The 24,950-nt window shown below is 40.8% G+C and overlaps 1 protein-coding gene across 10 annotated transcripts in view; it reads left to right on the top strand.

Annotated features, from left to right (window-relative positions):
• LOC122815864 (F-actin-monooxygenase MICAL2-like) overlaps positions 1-18,782 on the top strand; it is a gene marked incomplete at its 3' end in the record, with an annotated part of 2,588,394 nt that extends 2,569,612 nt beyond the window's left edge. For all 10 annotated transcript variants that reach the window (XM_044088691.1, XM_044088682.1, XM_044088687.1 and 7 more), the window contains 1 exon segment: positions 18,693-18,782. In XM_044088691.1, the coding sequence (XP_043944626.1) occupies positions 18,693-18,782 (90 nt within the window).
• Between the last annotated feature and the right edge of the window lie 6,168 nt (positions 18,783-24,950).

Raw genomic sequence — 24,950 nt, 5'->3', positions numbered from 1 at the left:
CGTGACAACCTAAGAATGTAATTGTGGAAGTGAGGACTGTCCTAGGATTGAGATAATATTAGTCAAATATATTTTCATTATTTTGATTTTAAATACCTTTACTAAATCTTCACTTAAGACACAGGCACTCACATATGAATATCAATGAAATCAAACCATGTTAACATTTTTTTTCATATGCACACATTATACATTGTACATGATGTCTTTCTTTGTAACAATTGTCATTCAGTCCAGAATTACATAACTTTTTCAGTTCCTGCCTTCCCTTAAAACTCACTACTCCTGAACATTATTCTGCATCAGTTGCTCCCACAAATTCCATTTATTTCCATGAAATTTGCTCATTCCCTTTTTAAAGGTTCCACATCCAGTTATTTTATCTGTTGTACAGTATTCAGTACAGCAAATGCAGCTTGTTTAGATTTTGATTTCCATTTTCTAGTAACTGCTTTTTTGGCAGTCAGTAGAGTTAAATGTAATTTATTGTGTCTAGGCAATAAAGATCCATTTCTTGCCACAATATTTCTGCAGGAAATTTTTTAAATATGCTAACTCATTATACTCCCAGAAAATGTGATTCCCAGTTACCTCTTTTCCCCATCACACCCCCAACATTTGCTAGCTTCCCGGGAAAATGTTTTGAAGTCTGCTTGTGGTTTAAATATACCAATACAAGCACTTCTGAGCAATAATCCCAAACCGTCTGTACATACCTTGGAGCCCTACACATGCCTTCTTTTTGTTCCCATGTTAGTTGCTTTTCAAGTCTCCCTTCCCAGTCTTTTCTAAACTCTTTTGATTATTGTAGTTCTCATATAATATATTATATCCCATACAAGTTACCCTCATTTTAACAGAGGTTTCTGTTCTAGATTTGACTTAAAAACTCTACCAGATCATGTCTTTCACTCATGACTTTATCTCTTCACCTATACACTAATATCAGTGCTTGGTAGAGAGGGCAGTCTCTAACCTGCAGTCCAAGCTTCTTCTTGGCCTCATCCACCTTTATTTCTAGCTTTTCTGAAATGTTGTATAAACTATACAGTACAATAAAATTATATCTAAGGTATGAAAGAAAGCTGGTTGAAGACACAGCCAACCTCACAAATTATTTTAAATATGTTAACAGGAGTACCAAGCAATGCTCCTCAATCAATGCATTGAAGGTTACTAACTACATATGTGATCCTGTAATGACTGCCAAGGATTATAACAAATATTTCTCTCATAAATTGTTTAGCAAGTGTTAGAGAACATGTTTATAGAGTGTACCATTTCATGTGTTTTCCCTTATCCATTTAACACATTAGACTCTTGTTAAAGCTCTAAGTAAAATCAAAAACTCAACATTAATGGGTCCAGATAATATGACAGCCATTTTACTTGATAATATAAAGCACTCGGATGTTCTTCGTGTTTCACTGTTGCAGGCAGTCATTACATTTAGGTTATCTGCTTGCAGGTAGCCCTCAGTCGGCCTGATTAACAAAGTCTTGGGTCCTGCGTCGAGTGCTGTCCCTTCTTCCATGACATCAGGGGTATAAAACATGCAGCTGACACCATTACATTAGTCTAAGCAGAAGCAGTTCGCAAGTGCCGGTCGGCAGACTCCTAAAATTTTCATTTTCGAGTTTCACAACCGAAGTTCATAGGTTCATAGGTAAGTACTAGGCTATCTGCCCATGGGCATTTATAAGCCTAGCCACAGAGTGATGGCTTTCGCCTCCCCATTAGATTAGTAACCTGGACCTCTGTTAACAGGGCCCCTGAAGTGATCCCAGGGTAGAACTTACGATTACCCATCCACTCATCAAGATTTCTCTTGAAGAGAGTCAGAGAGGAGCTCTGTCGAATATGGATTGGGATTCTATTCCAGAGTGAGGGGAGTCGCTGGGACAGGAATCTATCCCTCCAGCATGTCTTGTTTATTGTTGTACATAGGTTCAAGTCGCTAGAACGAGTGGTTCTGAGTTTTCTCGTATTTTTGAGGTGAAGCATGTCCATTAGTTTGACATGGCCCTATAGGTCAGGAATAGGTCACCTCTGAGCAGACGGTAAGCGACTGAGAAGAGCTGGAGCTTTTTTAGTCGTGCTTCATAGGGTAATTGTTTAAGGCCCTTAATCCTCTTAGTGAGGTACTTCTGTGATCTTTGTAGTTGTTGCAGGTGTCTAGCGAGGTATATCCCAAATGGGGCATTGTACTCTATTATGGGCCTAATGAGTGAGGAGTAAAGGAGCACAATCACCTCCTTGAATCTGGATGAGAAACCCTTTGTGATCAGGTGTGCCACATAGAAGGATTTCCTGACCATGTTGGCTATGTGGTTATCAAAGGAGAGCATGCTATCTACTTGGGTACCCAGGTCCCTAATTACTTCTTCTGTACTTAGCGGATTCCCATCTATGTGGTAGTTTGTAGGTACTTTGTTTTTCCCAAATGGGATTATTATGCATTTTTTGGCATTTAGCTTGAGGCCGTGACTTTGACACCAGGTGTTTGTCTCTGTGAGACCCTTTTGCAGGATGTCTGTGTCAGCTGGAGAGTCAATTATTGCACCCAATTTACAGTCATCTGCGAACTTGGTTATCCACAGTCCCTCTGCCTTTGCCTGTACTTCGGAGAAATATATACCGAACAGGAGGGGTCCCAGGACTGAGCCCTGTGGGACTCCGCTTGTGACTGGTTTAGAGTCAGACATGGCGCCTGCCACTCTTACCATGTGGGTTCTGTCTGAGAGCCAAGTGGTAACCCATCTCGTGACATGGGGGCTGATATTTAAGCTGGTGAGTTTGTCTGATTCCTGAGTGTGGGATGGTGTTGAACACCTTAGCGAGGTCCAGATATGCTGTGTGGACCACCTTCCCTTCATCTATGGCCTTGGTGACTGTTTCAAAGAAGTCGACCAATTTCAGGAGGCAAGATCTGCCTTTAACAAAGCCAAACTGGGTGGGGTCCAGTGTCTGGAGGTTCCCTATGTCCCTGTTAATGAGCTCCATGATAATGCGTTCCATGGCTTTGCAGACCAAGCTAGTCAAGCTTATAGGGTTATAGTTCCCAGGGTCAGTTGTGGCACCACCTTTGTGGAGTGGTATGACTGTTGCTGTATGCCATTCTTTGGGTACATAGCCTGTAGAGAGGCTGAGTTTGAATAGTGATTTGAGATGGGGGTTAGTTCATTTTGAAGCTCGTGTAAGACACAACCTGGGATAGCATCTGGTCCCATTGATGCTGTGTTTTTGGCCTTTGCAAGGGCTGTCTTTACTTGTGTGTCTGAGATATCTGGAGTGCCACATTCTTCTGGGATGGGTGCTAGCCCCTTTGGTGGAGGGGGGGGTGAAGTTTGCACTGAACTTGTCAGCCAGGATGTTGGCAATGTCGGTTGGTTCAGTGTATTTATGGCCACTATGCACTAGCTCGGAGCATATCTGAGAGTTTGCCCCTAGACTCTTGACATAGTTAAAGAAGGCCTTGTGGTTATCCTTAGAGTCATTGGCTATTTTTCTTTCGAAGTTAGCCTTGGATGATTTAATGAGGGAGCGCAGTTTTTTACTGATGTTAATCAGAGATGCCTTCTTATTTTGGGATTTTGTTCTATCTTGCAGGAGTTTCCTCCTTCTGTTGTAAAGTTTATTTATACGTCCACCAGACTGGCTTCCTCTTTTTTGAGGAGTTGGTCTTGATTTTACTTCAGATAGCTCGGTCCATGCATTCTTCAAGGTGTTCATAGAATGCACTTGTAAAGGATTCTGCCGATGGGTCATTTTCCATTTGATTGGGAGCTTTGAAACTTCCCACCTCGGTCTTCAGGAGTGTGAAGTTGGCTTTAGAGAAGTTTTTTACCTTGATTTCCTTGACTGGGGGGGTCGGGATGTGGATGTCTAGTGTGATTAGTTTGTGATCTGATCTTACCAATGACGAGTTTACCTCAGGTGTGGAACATAGGTTCCCCCATGTTGGTGATGACCATGTCCAGTATGTTGTCACCTCTTGTGGGAGTGGTGACCAGCTGTTTAAGGGCATTTGAGTTTATAAACTCAAGGAAGCATTGGGCCTAGGGTGTTTGAGGTTCAGTAGTTTTCCCAGTCAATGTCTGGATAGTTGAAGTCACCCAGTAGCATGGTGTTGGGTAGAATATTCATACTTTCTAATGTTCACAGGAATGCTGCGTGAGGGTCCTGAGACAAGGTGGGAGATCTGTAGCAAGCTATAAATTGAACAGTCAATTTACCTGCTGTCAATTGCACTTGGATGATCTCAGATTCTGCGTGCTGTGCTACTAACCTGGAGGTGTGGGTGTTCTTGATAAATATGGACACACCCCCTCCCTTTGTGTTCCGGTCCTGGTTTTGGGACCTAAAGGTATTATAGGAGTTATAGCCTGGTAGTGCTGGGGTGCTCTCTGGAGCCTTGAACCAGATTTCTGTCACTGCACATACGTCGATTTCTTCCATACTAAGGAGAGCCTTGAGTGCATGCATTTTGAGGTTTAGACTTCTGGTGTTGAGCAGCATTACCCTCAGTTTTTGTTTATTATTGTTGTTTATGGAGGCGGGTTTGTCTTTTGAGCCTTGCCTAAAAAAGGCAGTATTGGGGCGGCAAGTGTCTTGGCCAGTATTTGAAAGCCCAGGGGCGACAGGTGCAAGCAGTCTCTGGAGAAGCAACGTGGCTTGTCAAGCATGTCGTCCCAGGCTGACAAGTACTGGATCCCCTTTGAATGACACCAGTAGTTTAATCAATTGTTGAAACTGATCATTTTTTCTTCGTATGCTGGCATAATTTTGGGTGAGGGCAGGATGCTACTCAGTCAGTCATACCAGCCTGAGCTACATGGTCAGAGAGCGCCTCCATGTCTCTCTTCATGTAGTCCAGGGAGGTACGTCTTAGGTCATTTACGCCAACATGTACAATGACAGAGTCATATTTGTACTTGTTGTGGAGTGACCTGAGTGCATGTGTTATGTGGCAGATTCTGGCACCCGACAGGCAGCTTACGGTAACTTTCCCCTTGTTCAGTCTAGTGAGTGGGACGTCTGTGTGCCTGATGATAGAATCACTGATTACTAGTGTGTTAGGTGTGTTATTTAGCCTTAGGGGCTGTTTTTGCTTGGCACACTGATGTTGTGATGTATGTGTTACCTGGTTTCTGTTGTGGGGTGGGGGTTGCTTGGGTGTATGCTTAGGAGGTCTCTGTTGTTTAGGCAGGTTCTTATTTAGAGCCTCCGAGTATGTTTTTGCGTGTTTCTGAGAGTTGTTTTCTGGTGCAGCTATGACTGGTCTGTGAGTCTGGTAATGTGGTGCTAGTGTTGCCCTTCTCCTTGTGACTGGTTGATCCAGTCGTGGGTTGAGAGTGCTTAGCCTCCAGTTTGGCTGTGTAGCTGCATCTCTCACATATGTTTGTGTTGGTTGGGAGGAGGAGGGTGTTGCCTGTGTACATGAGGCAATTGTAACATTGCCTCAGGATGCCCATATTCACCAGCTGGACCAGAGAGCACACCTGAAGCTGTCCCTCGAATATGCCTGAATAGATGGTTGGGACTGTATTGCTGATTGGATGAGTAAAGAGCCTTATACTTCCTGAGTATTGGGCTGAAGTGCAAGCTGTAAGCTAGTGCTAGTTTTAGTGAGTTTTAGTAAGTGCCGGTCTTAAATTGCCATATTTCTAGTGCTGGGTTGAAGTGTTTCAAGGGAAAAACTGAAGTGCAGACTTCGTGGAGCCTGGAATAGTTTAACCGCAGCTAAACAGCGGTGCGCAAACCCGCGTTAAGCGGTTTTTATACCAGGGAGATCAAAAAGGATAGAAATTAGCCCAAAATGGCCAATGAGCTACAAGTTGCTGGGCTGGGACCACTCCTACAGGGACAGATAGGCTGCTCAGAGTTCCCTCTCTCACAGTGAACAAGGAAGCCACCTAATTATCCAAGTATGATATGCGCAACACAGGAACCTTTACCACAGTCCTGGATTCAGCAAAGCCTGAAAACTGGACTAGACTAGTTCAGAAAGGCAGGAAAACAAGGAAGTATTTTGTGTTTTTTTTTTTTTTTTTTTCAGAAACAGAAATGCAGAGCTTAAATTACTTTAAATACACAGAGGAAGCTAGCGCACTTGAGTGTGTAGCCTGGACTGTGTTACAGGTAACTTAAATGCAAAAACGATAAACAGCAACTTTTTTTCAAGTGCAACAAAGAAGTAAGTACAGTAAGCAATGCAGATATCACTAGGATCCACAGAAGCGCTGAAAAGCCGCGTTTTAGGCGGAATTAGCATTTCAGGGAAACAAGCAAAAACAATACTTAATCAAGTCCAAAGTCTCTCTTTTGTCTCTCGGCCGCTTCAACTAAAGCTAAGTACCCCGTTGGGGAAACTTTTTCTTGCTCCTTACCAATATCAGTAAAAGTTAATAATTGCATTACTTACGGAAAGCAAATGCCTCATAAAGATTTTCATTCGTACTGTATTCCTTGCCTGGGCCCTGACCATGACGTACCTTGCTGTCAGTTTTGTGCTTTATTTAATCAGCGCACTATCTGTCGTCAGTATATTTTCACCTCTAAATATTTCGGTTCTTGGTTTAATTATCCAGAAATGTCAGTTAGCCATCTGTCTACAAGGATTCCTAAAAAACGCAAAGATAAAGACAGAGACATGCCGCCGAGGTCCAAAACTGCTGACGGCACTTCTCCTAAGCCAGTTACCAGTTCACCGGTACTCAGTGAGGCGCTTTCGCAGCCCTTGATATCCACTACTTCTGATTCGCAGGCCTGTACTGAGACCCATTTGGAGTCTGGTATGCCGCGAGATGCTTCAGCTATGGAACCCGTGGATGTCTCTACCTTGGATTGGTCCGGAGTCGCTGTGCAGGCACCGGCTTCTGAGGGTGTATTCAGGCCTACAGACTTGCATATTAAACCAACGCCTCCTTCTTCACTTAGGCCTAAATCTCAAACCATGCCTAAAAAAAAATGCTCAGGCCACTTACTCAGGCCTCTATGCCTAAAAAACAAATGATAAGAATGGCTGAAGATCTAAGTGTAATCAGGGGTAGCCAACCCCCCCCCCCTTTCTAAGAGGCCTAGGACTGAAGTTGTTTATGAATCTTCTGAACAGGATTCTGTTTTTTTCTGATTCTTCTGATGATCTGGATTTGCCCTTATCTACTTATGAGGATTCTGATGCAGAAGACTCCATCCCCTCTGCTTCCCCTCCAGAGGATTTTTCTTTTGGGGAAACCTTACATACTCTAAGGGAGCATTTCCATTGGGAAAGCCAGGATTTTTTGATTCAAAAAACAGGCTTAGGGATTTCTTACTCCTACCTCAGCATAGGCCTTTAGCTATTCCTCCTGTACTAGACATTGTTGATGCTTTTTCAGAATCTAGTCTGGCCCCTGATTCCTTGCCTCCTGCTCCCAGAAAACCTGACAGATACTACAGGGTCCCTGAGTCACACAAGTTCCTTTTTAAAAATCCTATTGCGGATCCAGAGACTACTTCACAGGGGCCCAAGGGCATTAAGGCTTTTACTGCTAAAAATCCTACCCCTTGTGATAGAGACTCCAGGGTGCTGGACAGTTGGGAAAGTAGGTTTACACTTCTGCAACTTTGGCCATTAGGGCTTTAAACTGACAGTTTCATATGTTAAAGTATCAGCAACATGTTATTGGATTGCTTAAACAGAAAATGATGTTGATTCCTGACTGTGTGGAAAATAAAGAATTACAGGATTTAATGCATTCTGCTGAACAAGTTGGAAAACATACTTTGCAATGTGGTTTTGATTCATTTGAGGCCTCTTGCAAGGCTGCTGTTACTGGGTCTGTGCTCAGAAGGCATGCTTGGCTTAAGGAGCAGTCTTTGCCTGATCATGTTAAAGCTAAATTGTTGGATGCTCCCTTAAATCAGCACCGCCTGTTTGGCAACAAGGCTGAGGAAGTTCTTAAAAAGATGGAAGATAAAGCTAAATCTATGCAAACTGTGAAAGATTTTTTACAAGTTCAGCCTCCTAGATTTAGTAGGCACTGGCCCTCTCAGAATTGGTCCTTTCCAGACCCTTCCAGGTCTTCTCAAGCCAAACCCAGACACAGCAAAAACCCCAGGTTTCAGTCCCAGGGGACAAACAGGATTAAGCAGTGGGGAGCCTCCACTTCCAAATCTGGGAATAATAAGACTCCCCCCTATGGTAAACCATCTCAATGATTTCCTTTTAAAATTTCCAAGCACTTGTCAACTGACTGCCCCTTTGGGGGGAAAGATTGCTCTTCATGCAAAGAACTGGGAACTCGTTACCCAGGACAAATGGGTTTTGAATATAATGTCCCAGGGATACAGATTTCACTTCCACACATTGCCAACACCAAGCGGGTGGCCAAACCTACCCCCAAATCAGTGGGCAGAGGCCCAAAAACAAGTACTTTCTCTCTTAAATATGGGGGCTATTCAACTGGTACCAGAAGAGGAAAAGGGACAAGGTTTCTTCTCGAGACTTTTCCTGGTACCCAGAAAAGACAATTCTTGTCATCCTATCCTGGACCTGTCTACTCTAAACATCTTTTTGAAGATGCCAAATTTCAAGATGCTGACTCTTCACCAATTACTTCCTATGCTAGGCAAAGATACCTGGTTGGCAACACTAGATTTAAAAGAAGCATACCTGCAAATCCCAGTCAGGGAATCTTGGAGAAGATACCTACGCTTCAAAGCAGGCTCCACGTACTCTCTGTTCTCTGCACTGCCCTTTGGCTTATCTACTGCGCCCAGGGTATTCGTAAAGTGCCTAGCTCCAGTTATTGCATTTTGCAGGCAAAGAAATATTCAAATATACCCATACCTGGACGATTGTCTAATTCAGGCAGAAAGCCAGGACATATTTTTGCATCATCTGGCCTTTGTACAAAGGGTTCTAACTTGTCTGGGGTATACCATAAACGAAAAGAAATCACACGTGCTACCCTGTCAACAAATTATATTCCTAGGAGCAAGGTTGAATACAACTTCCCAGATGGCTTACCTCATGCCAGAGAAACAAATTCATTTGACAACCTACTTCATACAAGTGGCTACAAAAACTCTGCTATCTGCAAGACAAATACTGTAAGCCTTGGGTTTCATGGCCTCCTGCATTCTTCTAATTCCATATGCAAGACTGCATATGAGGAAACTACAGTGGTATCTAAAAAGCTTTTGGTGTCAACATTCTCAGGATCTAGAAGCAATGATTCCTATCATACCTTACCTATGCCTAGAGTTCCTTTGGACAGAGGCCTGCCACCAAAACAAGGGACTACCTTTCACACCATCCCCTGCCACCCAAACCCTTACAACAGATTCATCAGTCTATGCATGGGGGGCTCACCTGGCAGGGAAGTGCATTCAGGGCAAATGGAACCCAAGTCAAATGCACCTGCATTTCAATCAAAAAGAAATGTTAGCTGTACAGAATGCTCCAACAGCCTTCAAGGACCACATTCTTCCAAGACAACTAATGGTAAAGACGGACAACACCACTGTTATGTGGTACATAAACAAGCAGGGGGATGCACATTCTTACCCCCTCTGCAGACCAGCCATGGCATTGTGGAACACAGCCTTGAGCAACCAAGTGCACCTAGAAGCTCAATTCCTGCCAGGAAAATTAAATAAACTGGCAGACAGACTAAGCAGAAACCTCATGGACCCACAAGAGTGGAAACTGGAACCATGGATTTTCAAAATGTTGACAAGTGAATGGGGGAGCCCAAATATATATCTGTTTGCCTCTCCCCAGAACTACCAATTGGACAAGTTTTGCACAAGGACTCCCCACAAACAAGCCAGGAAAGTGGATGACCTGTCCTTCAGCTGGAAAAACCTCTATGCCTTCCCCCCTCTGCCTCTGCTCTCCAAAGTACTACTAAAAATCAAACAGGACTAACCAAGGATGATTTTGATTGCTCCAGAATGGCCACGCCAAGACTGGTACCCCCTACTGTGCAGTGTGTCATGGTTATCCCCATGGCACCTGCCTCAGACTCTTTCCCTGTTCTCCCAGCAGGAGAACCAGATTTTTCACCCTCAGCTTCTTACACTGAACTTTGCAGCCTGGCTAATTACATAATCTCTCCTTTACCATCCCTCAGTAAACCTGTGATGGATATCCTTTTAGAGGCAAGGAGGCCTAGTACTAGAAAATCTTATGCTGAAAAATGGAAAAGATTCTTTGCCTGGAACCAATCCAGGGATGAGCACAGCAGCACCTAATTTACCTCAGATTTTACAATACTTAACTGAGATACTTCACAAGGGCCTGTCTTTTTCCTCTATTAAAATCCACGCCTCAGCCATTTCAGCTCATTATAACACAGAACCTCCCCTCTTCTCTCATCCACTGCTCGAGCAGTTCCTCAGAGGGGCCAAAAATTTGAGACCACCCAGGAGAGCTCCAACCCCAGCCTGGGACCTTAACTTTGTTTTGGAGAAACTCACTCTACCTCCTGTCAAGCCAGCTGCTACTGCAGACTTAAAAGTTCTTTCTTGGAAAACAGCTTTCCTTTTAGCAATCACTTCAGCTAGAAGGGTATCTGAATTACAGGCCCTTATGGCAGTGGAGCCTTTCATCATCTTTCATGCGGACAGGGTGTCCCTCAGAACAAATCCATCCTTCATACCCAAGGTGGTATCCATTGCGGCTCTTGATCAGTCCATTCATTTGCCAACCTTCTTTCCCAATCCACAGAACAAAGGGGAATGGATGTTGCATTCCTTAGATGTGCACAGACAACTTAGATTCTACTTGGACAGGACTCAAAGGAAATCTGAACAACTGTTGGTGACATTTGCTGCAGGGGCAGAGGGGAAGGCTATTTCAAAGCAAACCATTTCTAAATGGATAGGCCATTGCATTCATTTCTGCTATAAGCACCATGGAAAACCTATCCCCCAGGGGATCAGACCTCACTCCACCAGGGCAACATCTATCTCTACAGCCTTTCTCAGAGGCGTCCCTACCAGGGACATCCTAGAAGCTGCTACCTGGAGTTCTTTACATACTTTCACCAAGCATTATCATTTGCTAATTTTCTCTAAATCCAGAGCTGGCTTTGCTACTGCAGTTTTACAGGGCTTATAGCTGGTCCTAATGCTATCTAAATTCCTCCTACCCAACCATAGCTTTGGGAATGTACCCAAATGTAATGACTGCAACAGTGAAACACAAAGAACATAGTACAGTTGTGTACACTTACCATAAATGTAGATGTTCGAGTGTATTCACTGTTGCAGTCCTGGTTACCCTCCCTCCAGCCCCCTAACTTCTTTTGGCTATACCTCTACTTTCCTTTACTATGCTTAAAAGCCTTTTTGATGTATTTGCATTTTTGTTGGAGGTATATCATTGTACTTTTATTTTTAATTGCTCCCCATTAGGGGGGCACCTGACATCTGGGGCAAGAAAAACTGATGTAATAGTTGCATGGCTGCATGTTTTATACCCCTGACGACCTGACATCATGGAAGAAGGGACATCAACTGATGCAGGACCCAAGACTTTGTTAATCAGGCTGACTGAGGGCTACCTGCAAGCAGATAACCCAAATGTAATGACTGCAACAGTGAATACACTCGAACAGCTACATTTATGGTAAGTGTACACAACTGTACTTTCAACCTCTTCTTAGGCAAATTTTCAATAAGCTTTGACATGATGGTTTAGTTTTTGAGTTCTGGAAATTATCATGTGAACCTATATATAAGAAAGGAATCTAAGATTAAGTTAATACTTGGAGATCCATGCATTTGGCATCTGTTCTGGGCAAATACTTCAAATGCTGCATTATTGACCTTTTAAATGATACAGATGAGCTGTTCTTACTTAATCAACATGGTTCATAAAAGGCAAATCCACACTAACCAACCTAAAATAATTTTATGATCAAATGTCTCTGGCCATAGATAATAGTCTGACCCATGGTGTTATATATTTGGATCTAGCTAAAGCCTTCAGTTCTCTTCCTAACTCATCAATAATCAAAGTCAAAAGAAATGCAAACATTAATTTATAAATTAGATTAAATTCTGGTTTACTGACTGTGTAACAAAAAAGTATCAATGGAGCTAGATCAGGCTACTTTTAAGTCAAGTTAGAAGTCCCGCAAGGGTCAGTTTTGGGCTCCACATTATCCAAATTATTTAATATTGTGTTTGCAGCAATCCCATAAATAAGTGCTTGCTATAAGTATGCTGTTGATCGCAAAATATTTATTTTGTTTATGTAAAAATGAAATTTCAGTCATTAATAACGATTTGAAAGAAATAAGTAACTGAACTAAGACAACTGGTTTTAAACTCTGAACAGGTAATTGCTGCATCATGTATTTTGGTAAATTAGGGATTATATGCATATATTTGCAACAACAACTTTAAAATTAAGTTGCATTTTTAAGGACCTCAGCATCTTGGTATATGCCATATTTTCCTTTACTAGACATATTGATACCTAGAGAAGCCAGTGTATGAAACTAGTGGCATTTAACCACAAAGGAAGTTGGGTATCTGATAATGTTATGTAAAGCATACATATGACTTGCCTTAGAATAGAGCAATAGCTTCTGTATCTGCTATATTACACTGTTGCAATGCCTCACCAAGAAAATACAGGACCTCAAACCCTGACTTACATAGATATACTGAAAGCCCTGTCACTGTACTCTGTATAGTATAGGCTGCTGAGAGGTGACTTGTGCCTGGCCTACAGGGCAGTCTCTCTGACCCTGACCTGATGATTATGCTGCACACCCACAAGTCAAATGGCACAACAGTCACTTAATCTAGGGATCTTAACCTTGCCTGTGCCATTAGCAGAACATGCTGGAGAGACAGATGTATCTTCTAGAGATTGCCACTGCTCTGTAATTAACTTCCAATTCACATGAAACAGAGCTCCTCACTGACCTATTCAAGTGCAACTTGGATAGATGGGTGGGAGACCGCAAATTCACCCCAGGGGTGGCACACGTGTGCCTCATGGACAGGGGTAGTTGGTGTTCATCGTAGACTTGCTGTGCAAATTACATCCATCTAACCAAGGATAGTTGAGGCAACTCAGGATTAACATGGCTAAGCTTGTAAGGGCTCTAGGACCACTAGCCTAGTAATCTTCTTTGAACTTATGAACTTATAAATTGACAGGTAGAAGTCTTTCAGGATATATGTTAGATGTTTTTAGTAAACTGCACTTATATGTTGTATTTCATTTATGTGCCCAATCAAAGAATGCTGGATTTCTTTAATAGCCCATCTTTATGTACTACAGGTGTTACCAGACCTGAGCACAGCATCATTCCAAGAGTAATCATAAACTTGCAGTACAAACCTGAACCACGCATTTATATTGGGTTTATCGGCACTTTTATGTATTTCAGTTGTTTAATGATAGTCAAGCCAGAGAAAAGAGAATTCATTGACTGTCAGGTTCATTAATAGGTATTATGGCCTAGATGTCGCATGAATGGTCACTGCACAGAAAATAGAATTCACTTGTTTCAACATCTCTGAGAAGGAAATAAGTAGTCATTCTTAGGTCATTCCATTCCTACTGAATTAGACGATGATGAAATACATAGTCTACGCCAGATCACACTATATGCAGATTGTCAACAGATGGTGTCATTGCTAAGTTGTTGTCTTCACTTTGGAAATCAAACACGTGTTTATTAAATAATATCTTTCTTACAAAACCTTATTCATGGAGTTGTTCAATAACATTAATTCTGATTTTCAGTGTACCATATTTCTTTCCTGTGTTGGGAGAAGGACCTGAAAAAAGGTTAACAGGTTATTTAAGTGTTGTATAAAAACAGACAAATGAACTTCATCTGCCTGAAAGTAAACTACAATTACAAACTGATCTCTTTTTCAATACATCTAAAAGACAAAAAGTAACACCCCACCCCCCAAAATATGTTTCATTACAAAAGCAATATGCATTTCCACAGAATATCCAAGAACAGAGTCATTGGCATAATACAAACAGTTAAGTCACAAGCTATTGGAAAACTAGCATAGCAATGCATCTTAGAAATTAATATGGATAGGGGTCACTCACAAAAATGCCCTTTAAAGTTAAAAGCTTTTATATGCATTTTTGTATACCACATCTGCAATGCAGCTAAACATATCCCCTAATGAGAGACATTACAGAGTTCATAGATTGTTATTATGTCTACACTTGCCCTTACATAGCAGCGCATGCCTTCTGCTATAGACCCACTGCTTGCCTCTTCCATGTACAGTGGATATAAAAAGTCTACACACGCCTGTTAAAATGCCAGGTTTTTGTGATATAAAAAAATGAGACCACAATAAATCATTTCAAAACTTTTCCCACCTTTAATGTGACCTATAACCTGTACAATTCAATTAAAAAACAAATCTGTTAGGGGAAAAAAATATAAAAAATAAAAAATGTACAATAAGCTGGTTGCATAAGTGTACACACCCTTAAACTAATGCTTTGTTAAAGTTTGTTAATACTTCTTTTGATTTAATTACAGCATTCAGTCTTCTTGGATAGGAGTCTATCAGCATCATGGCACATCTTGACTGGGCAATATTTGCCCACTCTTCCTTGCAAAAGCGCTCCAAATCTGTCAGATTGCGAGGGCATCTCTTGTGCATAACCCACTTCAGGTCACCTCACAGATTTTCTATTAGATTTAGGCATGTGCTCTGGCTGGACCATTCCAAAACTTTAATTTTCTTCTGGTAAAGCCATTCTTTTTTTGATTTGGATGTATGCTTGAGGTCATTGTCGTGTTGAAAGGTGAAATTCCTCCTTCATCTTCAGCTTTCTAGTGGACATCAGAAGGTTTTGGGCCAAAAGTGACTGATATTTGGAACTGTTCATAATTCCCTCTACCTTGACTAAAGCCCTAGTTCCAGCTGAAGAAAAGCAACCCCTCAATGCTTTGCCAGAGATGGCCTGCATCTGTCACCCCTGGGCTTCTGGATACTGACCAATGCGCTTGCCACCCCTATAGTGCCTTTGTTAGGCGGTGCTCCAAAGACCAAATTACCACCATAACAGCTACAAACATGCAATCTGAGGGTCATGCTGCTCAAAGCTAGAAGTCTAAATCTCAGAATACACTCACTTGAAGCACTCCTTAAAATGGAGAACATCAACATTTGTGCCATAACAGAGACCTGGTTCAAGTCAGCAGAAAGCACCACTGCACTACCAGGCTATAACTCATTCCACACCTTTCGACCCCAGAACTTGGACCGAAGCTCAAAAGGTGGTGGTGGTTCCATATTCATAAAGGATGCACACACCTCCAGACTGGTAGCCCAACATAACACATCTGCGATACTTCAGGTACAGCTAACAATGGGTAAGCCAACGATTCAGGTCGTAGCTTGCTATAGGTCCCAACCATGTCCCAAGACTCACACTCCACGTTCCTAAGCACCCTGGAAAATATTAGGGTCCAACCTAACACTCATACTGGGTGACTTCAACTACTGCTCCATTAACTGGGAAAACTACTCATGTACTAATACACTTGCCCAGTGTTTCTTGGAATTCATTAATTCCAAATCCCTGGACCAGCTCGTTCTTACCCCCACTGGAGGTAGCAACATCCTTGACCTGGTCATTACTAATATGGGTGACCGTTGCTCTACACCAATAGTCAACTCCTCCCGGGTTAGATCTGACCACAAACTAATAACCTTGGAAATCCACACACCCCACCCCCGCAAAAGTAACTACCATGAAAAACTTCTCCAAAGCTAACTTTGGGCTTCTAAAAACAGAGGTGGGTAACTTCACAGCACCCATGCAAAAGGAGAATAGTTGCATGACTGCCGAATCATACACCAATGAACTGTATGAACACACACACAAATGCATGGCTCTCGCCATACCCAACACAACCAAGACACTCGCCTCCAAAAAAAGGAAGCCAATCTGGTGGTCTCCTGCCATAAACAATCTCGACAACAGAAGGAGGAAACTGATGTGGAATAAGGTGAAGTCCCAAGACTGGAAAAACTCCCTTATCAGCCTCAACAAAAAGTTGAGATCCCTCATCAAATCCTCTAAAGCTAGCTATGAAAACAGAATTGCAGCAGATAGTAAAGACAACCAAAAGGCCTTCTATAGTTATGTAAAGAATCTCCACGGCAATACCCAGATTTGCTCTGAGCTACTGCACAATGGTACCTCCTATACTGAGCCAACAGATATTGCCAATATATGGCCGACAGATTCAGTGCCAACGTAACCCCTCTCTCCCCTCCCAAAGGTCCAGTCATAATACCAGTAGATTGCCAAGCACCCTTGTTTACTGCTGCACAGGTTAAAACAGCACTGTCCAAGGCCAGTAGTACAGCTTCTATGAGACCTGACAATGTCCCTGACTGTGGTCTACATGAACTACAGAGTGAACTGGCACTTCACCTGTGTGCCCTGTTCAGTCACAGCCTCACCTCAGGCTTTGTCCCTACCGAATGGTGCACTGCTAGTCATCCCTGTCCACAAAAGAGAAGTGACTACAGACCCTGGGAACTATCGCCCCATTAGCCTCATGAGTCTGATATGCAAAGCTATGGAACGCATCATCATGGACCTAATAAACAAGAGTATAGAGAATATCCAAACTCTGGATCACACAGTTTGGTTTTATGAAGGGTAGATCATGCCTGCTCAACTTGGTCAACTTCTTTGAGTCTGTCACCAGAGCTGTGGATAAAGGCAAGGTGGTTCATACAGCCTACTTTGATTGGGCCAAGGCCTTTGATAACATTTCCCACTCAGGAATCATAGAAAAACTCACTAAGCTAGGCATTAACACCTATATCACTAGGTGGATTGCAAACTGGCTCACATGTAGAACCCACATTGTGAAAGTAGCTGACTCCAAGTCAGACTGCCAACCAGTCACGAGTGGAGTCCCACAGAGTTCAGTCCTGGGTCCTCTCCTGTTTGGTATCTACTTCTCTGAAGTCCAGGCCAACATGAGGGGACTCTGGCTGACAAAGTTTGCAGACGATTGCAAGTTGGGAGCTATTATTAACTCCCCATATGGTGATAACATCCTACAGAAAGGCCTCCCTGAGACAACGACTGGTGTCAGAACGATGGCCTTAAGCTCAATGCCAAAAAATGTGTCATCATCCCCTTTGGGGAAAACCTGGTTCCCATGAATTACCACATCGATGGTAGTCCACTGAACACAGAAGGCGTTATAAGAGATCTGGGAATGCAGGCTGGCAACAACCTCTGTTTTGACCACCACATTGCCATTGTGGTCAGAAAGTCCTTTTACATGGCACATCTAATTACTAAGGGTTTTGAATCCAGAAAGAAAGAGGTCATTGTCTCCCTCTACTCTACCTTCATTAGGTCAATCACCGAGTACAATGTCCCATTGAGTATAATGCCTGCAGAACTGGAGAGGCCGCAAAAGTACCTCACAAAGAGGATCCTAGGCCTTAAACAATTGTCCTATATGGACAGACTCAAAAAAAACTCCAACTAATCTCTGTCTCATATCACCTACTTAAAGGCAATCTCTGCTTGACTTACAAAGCCATGTCTGACCCAGATCTGTTAGAAATGCTACATCTAAAGAAATCCCAGCCTCTCCATGCCACATGCTCCAGAGGCCTCAACATCATTACCACAGTCAACAGAACATGCTGGAGGGACAGGTTCATAACCCAGAGACTGCCCATGCTATGGAATAGACTTCCCATACATGTCAAGCAGAGCACCTCACTGGCCCTCTTCAAGAGAAATCTTGATAAGTGGATAGAAAATAGAAAATTCACCCAGGGATCACTCCCGTGGCTTTACTCGACAGAGGCACTGGGAACTGAGGTCAGGTGGCATAATGCCTGGGTAATCCTATGGGCTAGGCTTGTAAAGGCTCCAGGGCCATTACCCTAGTTCACACCTATGAACCTAAAAACAGTGAAATAAATTAGTAAAAAGAAATGATGCAAAACAAGTGACTGTATTTTAGAGGGTATACTTGAGGGAAGGTGGGAAGGGAGAAGATTTCTGTGATTTATTTATTAATAAAATTATTTTAACATGTAATATTTGCTTGTTTCTTACTTTCCCTTTCTAAATACCACATTTGCAAAGTGAAAGTTTATTCTTGTTTCTATGCACATTTTAATGAAAACATTAGTAACAGCTGGGAAAACGTAGTCTTACCACATGAACTAAATGAAATAAAAATATATAATAAAACAGATGAAATAGATGTTGTGGTACAGAATACTGTGATTACTTGTAGTATGCAGGTCAGCAGAAGATGAATACTTTTTCATTCAAGTAAAAGCAGTTGAAGCTAATTTCTTGCAGGCTAGTATAAGAGTGCCCTCTAGTGTAAAAGTGAAGTGAAGCGGACAGGATATATGCCTGATAGTATAACTAGCAAATTAAGAAAGTAAACTTAACTTGGTTCAGCAGTGGAAAAAATGATGATTCTGATATTATGAAATAGTTAATGTCTGCTGTGATGTGTGAACTAATTATAATATTTGGACAATCAGTACCTGTGGCTGTTTCTGCAGTGATTTAACCGAATTTGTCCAGATGGTGAAAACCGTCATAACTGTAATAACAAAATGTTTTATCATCTGTAGTTACCTAGAAATTTAAATATATAAATGTACATTATTGCTTCTTATACCTCTAGATGGATAGGTATCCAAGAAAGAAAAAACGGCATACTACAGCAAAATACAAGGAAAAGCAGGAAGAACTTCAAAGACTTCACCGAGCACAGGTAAGAAATTGTAGTAATATTTAGCATGAAAATGTTCATCAACAGACCTTTCTTCTTGCCACATATCAGAATACCACAGCTAATAAGAGCTGCAGCTGGCTTATCTAACGCCCGATACCAGTCCCCGATATAGCGCCCCACTTCCTCAGCTCTTCTAGTGAAAAGCAAAAAAAAAAAAGGAAAGAAAAAAAAAAACTTCTGCTTCTACTCTGACATGCCAGTTAGTACATTTGTACCAAATGGTTTCCTGCAGTCAGACCCACAATCCCCTCAGCTCTTTGATTGAAGAGCTAAAAAAGACCTGTACTTTTATTTAAAACTGTAGAAAGCCAGTTGGATTGTTACAGCTTAATAAACACAAAGCACTGAAATGCCTTTCTGCACCAGCATTCAGAAACATGTTGTATTCTCAAAGAATCCAAACAAGACTACATGTACTGCTGAATGAGCTTGATCCCTGATAAAATGTAGACATGTAAGGCGCATGATACAGAAAATGTTCTGGAATTTATCTGTCTTACACTCCAGCTTTTTCCCATTGTTGCTGTTGTCACATCCTTGCTACCATCAACAGTTACTGATGTCCAGTCTGCAGTGATATAATGACATTAGAAATGACTGATAGTTCTGCTGGAGTGATGAGCTGTAGGTACAAATCAAAAAGGATCTTCCTTGATTGTAGTACGTTTTCAAAAGCATTCATATGCTACTTTAGAGAGGTCTTCAGTTCTAAATTTCTGATGTATGGCTGTAGTCAAGGTTCATAGAAAAATAATTGCTTCACTTATTTTTGTACACTGTTATTTAAATACAATTCCAAATCATCTGTTTGCACAGTGGTGAGTGGTTATCGCTGCTGCCCCAATGCATTTAGTTTTCCAGTTAACTTCTTGGCTGGATTCCTTTCTTTGCAGAGTCTATACAATCTATACGAGTCCACATGTGTTTTTCTTGAGTGACCCAGTTTCTTCCCACATCCCAAAGATACACCACATGCGACTTAGCATTTTTGCTTATTACCTATAGGGGTGTGCATGCAGTGTGAGCATAAGTGAGCCTGTGCATGTGTACTGGGATGTGGTAGTCTCCTTGTGACCAGTGTGTTCCTGGATTGGCTGTAGCTCCTTCTTATTCCTGAATTAGATTAATCAGGGTAAATGGAGAGCACAGCTATAAACACCTGGATGCCATACCGTGGCTTTGTTTGCTGATAAGTGGGACAGTGAGACTTACCCAGGCTTACCTTTTTCTTCTGTAATTCTTGCCTTTTTTTCATCTGACAGTTGCTTACTCTTTAGTCTGGTTTCTGCTTCGCACCATTTTAGCATGATTGCCAAATGTTTTGTTGCTCTATCATGGGAAGTCAGTCATTGTCATTTCTCATCATGCTGTTTGCCCTGCAACCTAACAAAGTAATTTGCATGCAAAACCAAAAAAAAAAGGTAGCTGGGTGTAAAATTCTTATAACGAGATCCCTTTCTAATTTCTCCAAATCTTTTAGGCTTCTAATAGTATGATGGGAATGGACTGCATTCCTAAGTCAAAGTATGATTCAAGTTCAGGAAATTAGTATTCTTTCAATCTTTATTAGCCAGAAGTGCTCTTTGCAACACCCGCAATGTGCCCAGTATTGCCTCCTCCTGCAGTTCATATGGAGTTACATGTATCGTTGACATATCTGAGTACGACTGTAAATTCTTTTTTATAAGACCTGTTGCTCCTACTACTGTTGTAAATGTCTCGGTATCCTTCTAGCATATTGCCATCTTTTCTGCCTGCAAATCCTGGTACTTTATTTGACATTTGTTAACCGGGTTAGTCCGACTGGGTAGAGACCCCTTTTCAGCAGAGACCCAAGGAGAAAAGCTGCACTGCAAAGAAAAACAGAAAACAAACCGTAGATAACAACTGTAAAATACTTAGAGAATACTCAAGATTTAACAAACTAACATAAGAATATAATGTAACAATTTTTTTATAACGGCGGGAGAGAATAATAATAATAAAAAAAAGTGCTGTGCATAATACAATTTTACGAAAAGGAAGACAGATAAAGGGCTACATAATGAGGGTATATACTAATGCAGGAGAAAATATTATGATACAAGCAGTTATAAGCCAACAGGGAAAATAGCTGTAGTGAGAGGTTGAGTGTAGAGTAGCAACAGGAGAGAAATCACTGGTAGTAAGTAGGGGAAAAGCAACTTAGGTGGAAGTAGGCAAAAGACTAGGATAATAAATGCAGATGGGACAACAGTCCAAATTAGTATAGTCTAACTGAATTTTATAAATGTTGCAGCTTAGAGAGGTGGAAGAAGTAGGCAGAAATTGTACCTGACTGGAAAATAATTTGGGTTGGGTTGTTGCAAGGGCATGACCTTGTCTTGCTGTAGGTATCTTTTAGTGCTATTTTGAAGGAGCTGGAGTTAGATAGATCTGACATGTAGTCGTAGTTTGTTCCAAGTGTTTATGATTGAGTAGCTGTAGAGAAGTTTGCCAATATTTTTATTAGGCTTATAAACTTGCAATAGGTTCTGTTGAGAGCTATGGAGAAGCACTGATGGGAGTATAAGACTGGGTGATGACTTTGACTTTGTCTCTCTAATTTCAATGATCAGTGCTACTTTTGTCTATTTTTCATGGGCTACTACTATATCTGTGTTTTTTTTTGCATCTCTTTTTTGAACTGTTGATAATGGGTGATCCCATGTGATATAAACTTAATTTTCTATAATGCTTTGTGGCTCATGTCTTCAGTGTTTTTTTTCAGCTAATTCAGTATTATAATGTTTGCACAATCCCCAATGCAGTGGACTTGCCATATTATTATGCCTTTCAGTATACAGTCCTCCTGCCATTAGTACATCACAGTAAAACAAAAAAAAAACAAGCAACAGTTCAACAGTTTAATAAAACCAAATACAAAAATATGCACCCTGCACTGATGAAGGGGAAACCCAAAAGCTTTGCTTTTGTATTTGGTTTTATTAAACTGTTGAACATTTCTATTGCTTGTTTTTTTTTTTTTTTTTTTTTTTTTTTTTTTTTTATACTTTAGTTGTTATCGAACACAGTCCGCAGTAGTGCTCTTTGCTTGCTTATTATTACATCACAACCACCAACAAGATGTGGGACTGTTTCCAATTTTGTTTTACAAAACCTACATTTGTCTGTCTCCCCACATGTTCAGTGGACTTTGTAAACCAGCATGTACGCAGTCCATTATCTTAGGCAGCCAATCTTGAACTTTCTTTTGGTTTAAATTCCTCTGCTTAACCATTTCTGTGTTCAAGCCTGGTCAACATAAGATTGTTCCAAGAGTTTTCTACACTTGCAACTGTATTTATGCATTTTCCGCATTTCTTGCCTTTTCGTCTGATCCTTCACCTTATATTCTTTATTTTGCTTTTTGGCACATTCAGTTGCTCCCTGATTTTTATCTACTTCTAGTTTGATTTCCATTCCCACTTGACACTGATATGCTTCTGCTAAACTAAGCAGGGAAGTCATCATAGACTTAATGTTTCAAAACATTCACTATGTTTGGGTCCCACGATTGCAGATCTATTCATGTAATCGATTTCAAGGAGGCCCATCCCTCCTTCAGAACAGGGAATATATAATCTTGGTTTGTATGCACTGATTTTTATACATCATTTGGTGAGTATGAAGTATCCTTCCTGTTTTCCTATCTAATCTATCCAACACGTTTTGGGGCCAGTCAATCACTTCAAAACTGTAAGTTAGAACAAGAGCAGTAAATTGGTTTATAGTTTGGACTATGCTCCTAGATGTCAGTGCTGCTTTCGGTATTAATTTTAGCCTTCTAAAATATTCCTTACTGTTTTACTTGCATTTGTTCGTGTTTTATTGTCGATCCTTTATCAATTCCCTAGTATTTATGCACTCCCTCTTGCTCAAGTTTTAATATCACATTCCTGTTCCAAGCTGATGTTTTCTTGGTGTTGCAGTTTTCCTGCTTTAAAGTTGGTTTTGCACATTTATCAAGACCAAATGGCATTCTTGTATCATCTGAAAAAGGTTTGGCCACTTGCAGTTGTGCTTTCAGTTCCTCTTCTGATAAACTATACAGTTTTAAATGCTCTACAAAAAGAAGTCTGTACACTACTTTGTTTTCTAGGAGCCAAATTATAGCCATGACCTAAGCTGTTAAGTAGACCGCTTAATGGGTTAAGGGCAATACAAAGAGCAGCAATGGCAGAGAGTCACCTTGGAATATCCCTGTTTTAATTTTTATCCCTGGATTAATAATTTGCCCTTTATCTTGGCTTAACTGTAAAGTGGTTAGCCACTGTTTCATGGTCGCTGTAATGTAATTTACAGCCTGCCACCCAAGATATAATGCATACTCTCACGTTATGGTTCTGTACTACTTTGTCATACCAAATATCTTGTTGCTACTACTGTAACTAAATCTATTGCTTCTATTAATTTGTATAACATCATGTATTAACTACTGCTGAGTTTGTTGTTTGTAATATACTGGATTAACTCTTTGTACTACTTATTGCTGGTATTTTTGTATGTATGTACTTTGGAACTTTTCTCCCTGGGCCTCCATTGAAAAAAGGCTTATCTTGGCTAATCGACTTTCCTGGTTAACAAACTGCAAATAAAATAAAAATAAAATAATTGATCAGTGTAGGATCTTATACATTTTAAGCACACTCTTATCCATGAATGTGGGATACTGTCAAATGATTTTATTTTGTAGTCTATCCATGCCATACATAGATTCTTCCTCTTTTTTTACATTTCTCCATTGACTTTAACAGCAACAAATAATCCTCTGTTTCATATGACTTTGTTTTGTTACCCTTTTTCTATTGCCATGATTGAATTTTCTTCGAAATAACTATAAACTCTGTCGGAATCAATTCCAGTGTATAGTTTATACTCTGTCAGAAGGCAAGTTATGGGTCTATAATCTCTTGTCTGCATTAGGTTTCATCCCTTGTACCTTCAGTTTTCTATTCCGGTCTCCTCTCATTTGCTGAAGTTCCTCTGTAGCATATACTTGTATTGCCACATAATCTACATTCAGCAGCTTTGTTAGAATGTTGTTTCCAAACTGTTTGCTAATGTAATGCATTACTAGTATAAAAAGAAGAGGTCTCAGAACTGAAACCTGTTATACACCCACTCCTAATAGGAACAATCCTGCAAGCATGAACACTGTTCAGACTTGTGTTTCTGAATTCCTGTACAAAGCCTGTATTAATTCTGCCACTGCTTTTAGGACTTTGATCCATTGCAGGACTTCCCAAATCATCGTTCTTGGGACTTTGCCATATTCTTTCTCCATGTCTGGCAATGGCCATCCAATACAATAATGTCAAAGAAAAACAAAGGCACACTGGGATATTAAATAAAGCACCAAAGTGTTTCTGAACTAAACCGTTAGAATAATTCAAATAAATGAGATTAACCTGTAAAGTAAATATAAACAAAGAATAAGTGCACCATTAATGGTTCTAAGCCCAACTGGAATCCAGTGACTTATTTTAGATTCTGAATTCTAAATGATAACAAAATATCTGATGCATGGACGTGTGACCAAGATGAACTATTAGCAGCAAAATAAACCTGCCCTGCTATCTTAATCATCCCTGGCAGGATTTTTTTTTCCAAAAACTTTTGTAAAGTTCTCAAATTAGAAAGAATGAATCATAAGAAGTTAATGAAGAACTTTATGCAAAAAAGTACTCATCTCTATATATTTGCCTGTGAAAATGTTATATAAAAGACTGGGAATGGATTTCTCAAAGTAAGTCATCAGAAGACTGCTTACTGAGATCTGTCTGGTAAAAAAGAGTTGGTCTCTACTAAGTAACATTTGTGATCTTTCACTAGGAATCGATAAACTGAATTAAAAAATGAACCGACTCAAAGAAGAATTCGGTAAGCAAAAAAAAAAAAATGGTTAAACAGGAAATGCAGATATGTGGAACAGAAGAGGCTTTAGAAGAGGCTTTAAATGATATAGACAGAAGACTGGCAGAAGGAGAGAATCACATTGAATTTCTTTTGAAACAAAATAATTCAGTACTGAGCAAAACAGATTATCTTGAAAATAGGTCTAGAAGAAGTAATATTAGAATATATGGTTTGCCTACCTTCACCAAGAATGATGCCACAATACAGAGG

Source organism: Protopterus annectens, chromosome 11.part0 (assembly GCF_019279795.1).
Source record: "Protopterus annectens isolate FY-2018-M chromosome 11.part0, PAN1.0, whole genome shotgun sequence".
In the NCBI taxonomy this organism is placed as follows: domain Eukaryota; kingdom Metazoa; phylum Chordata; order Ceratodontiformes; family Protopteridae; genus Protopterus; species Protopterus annectens.
Note: the sequence above shows the minus strand (reverse complement) of the source record. Positions and strands in the feature narration are given on the sequence as shown.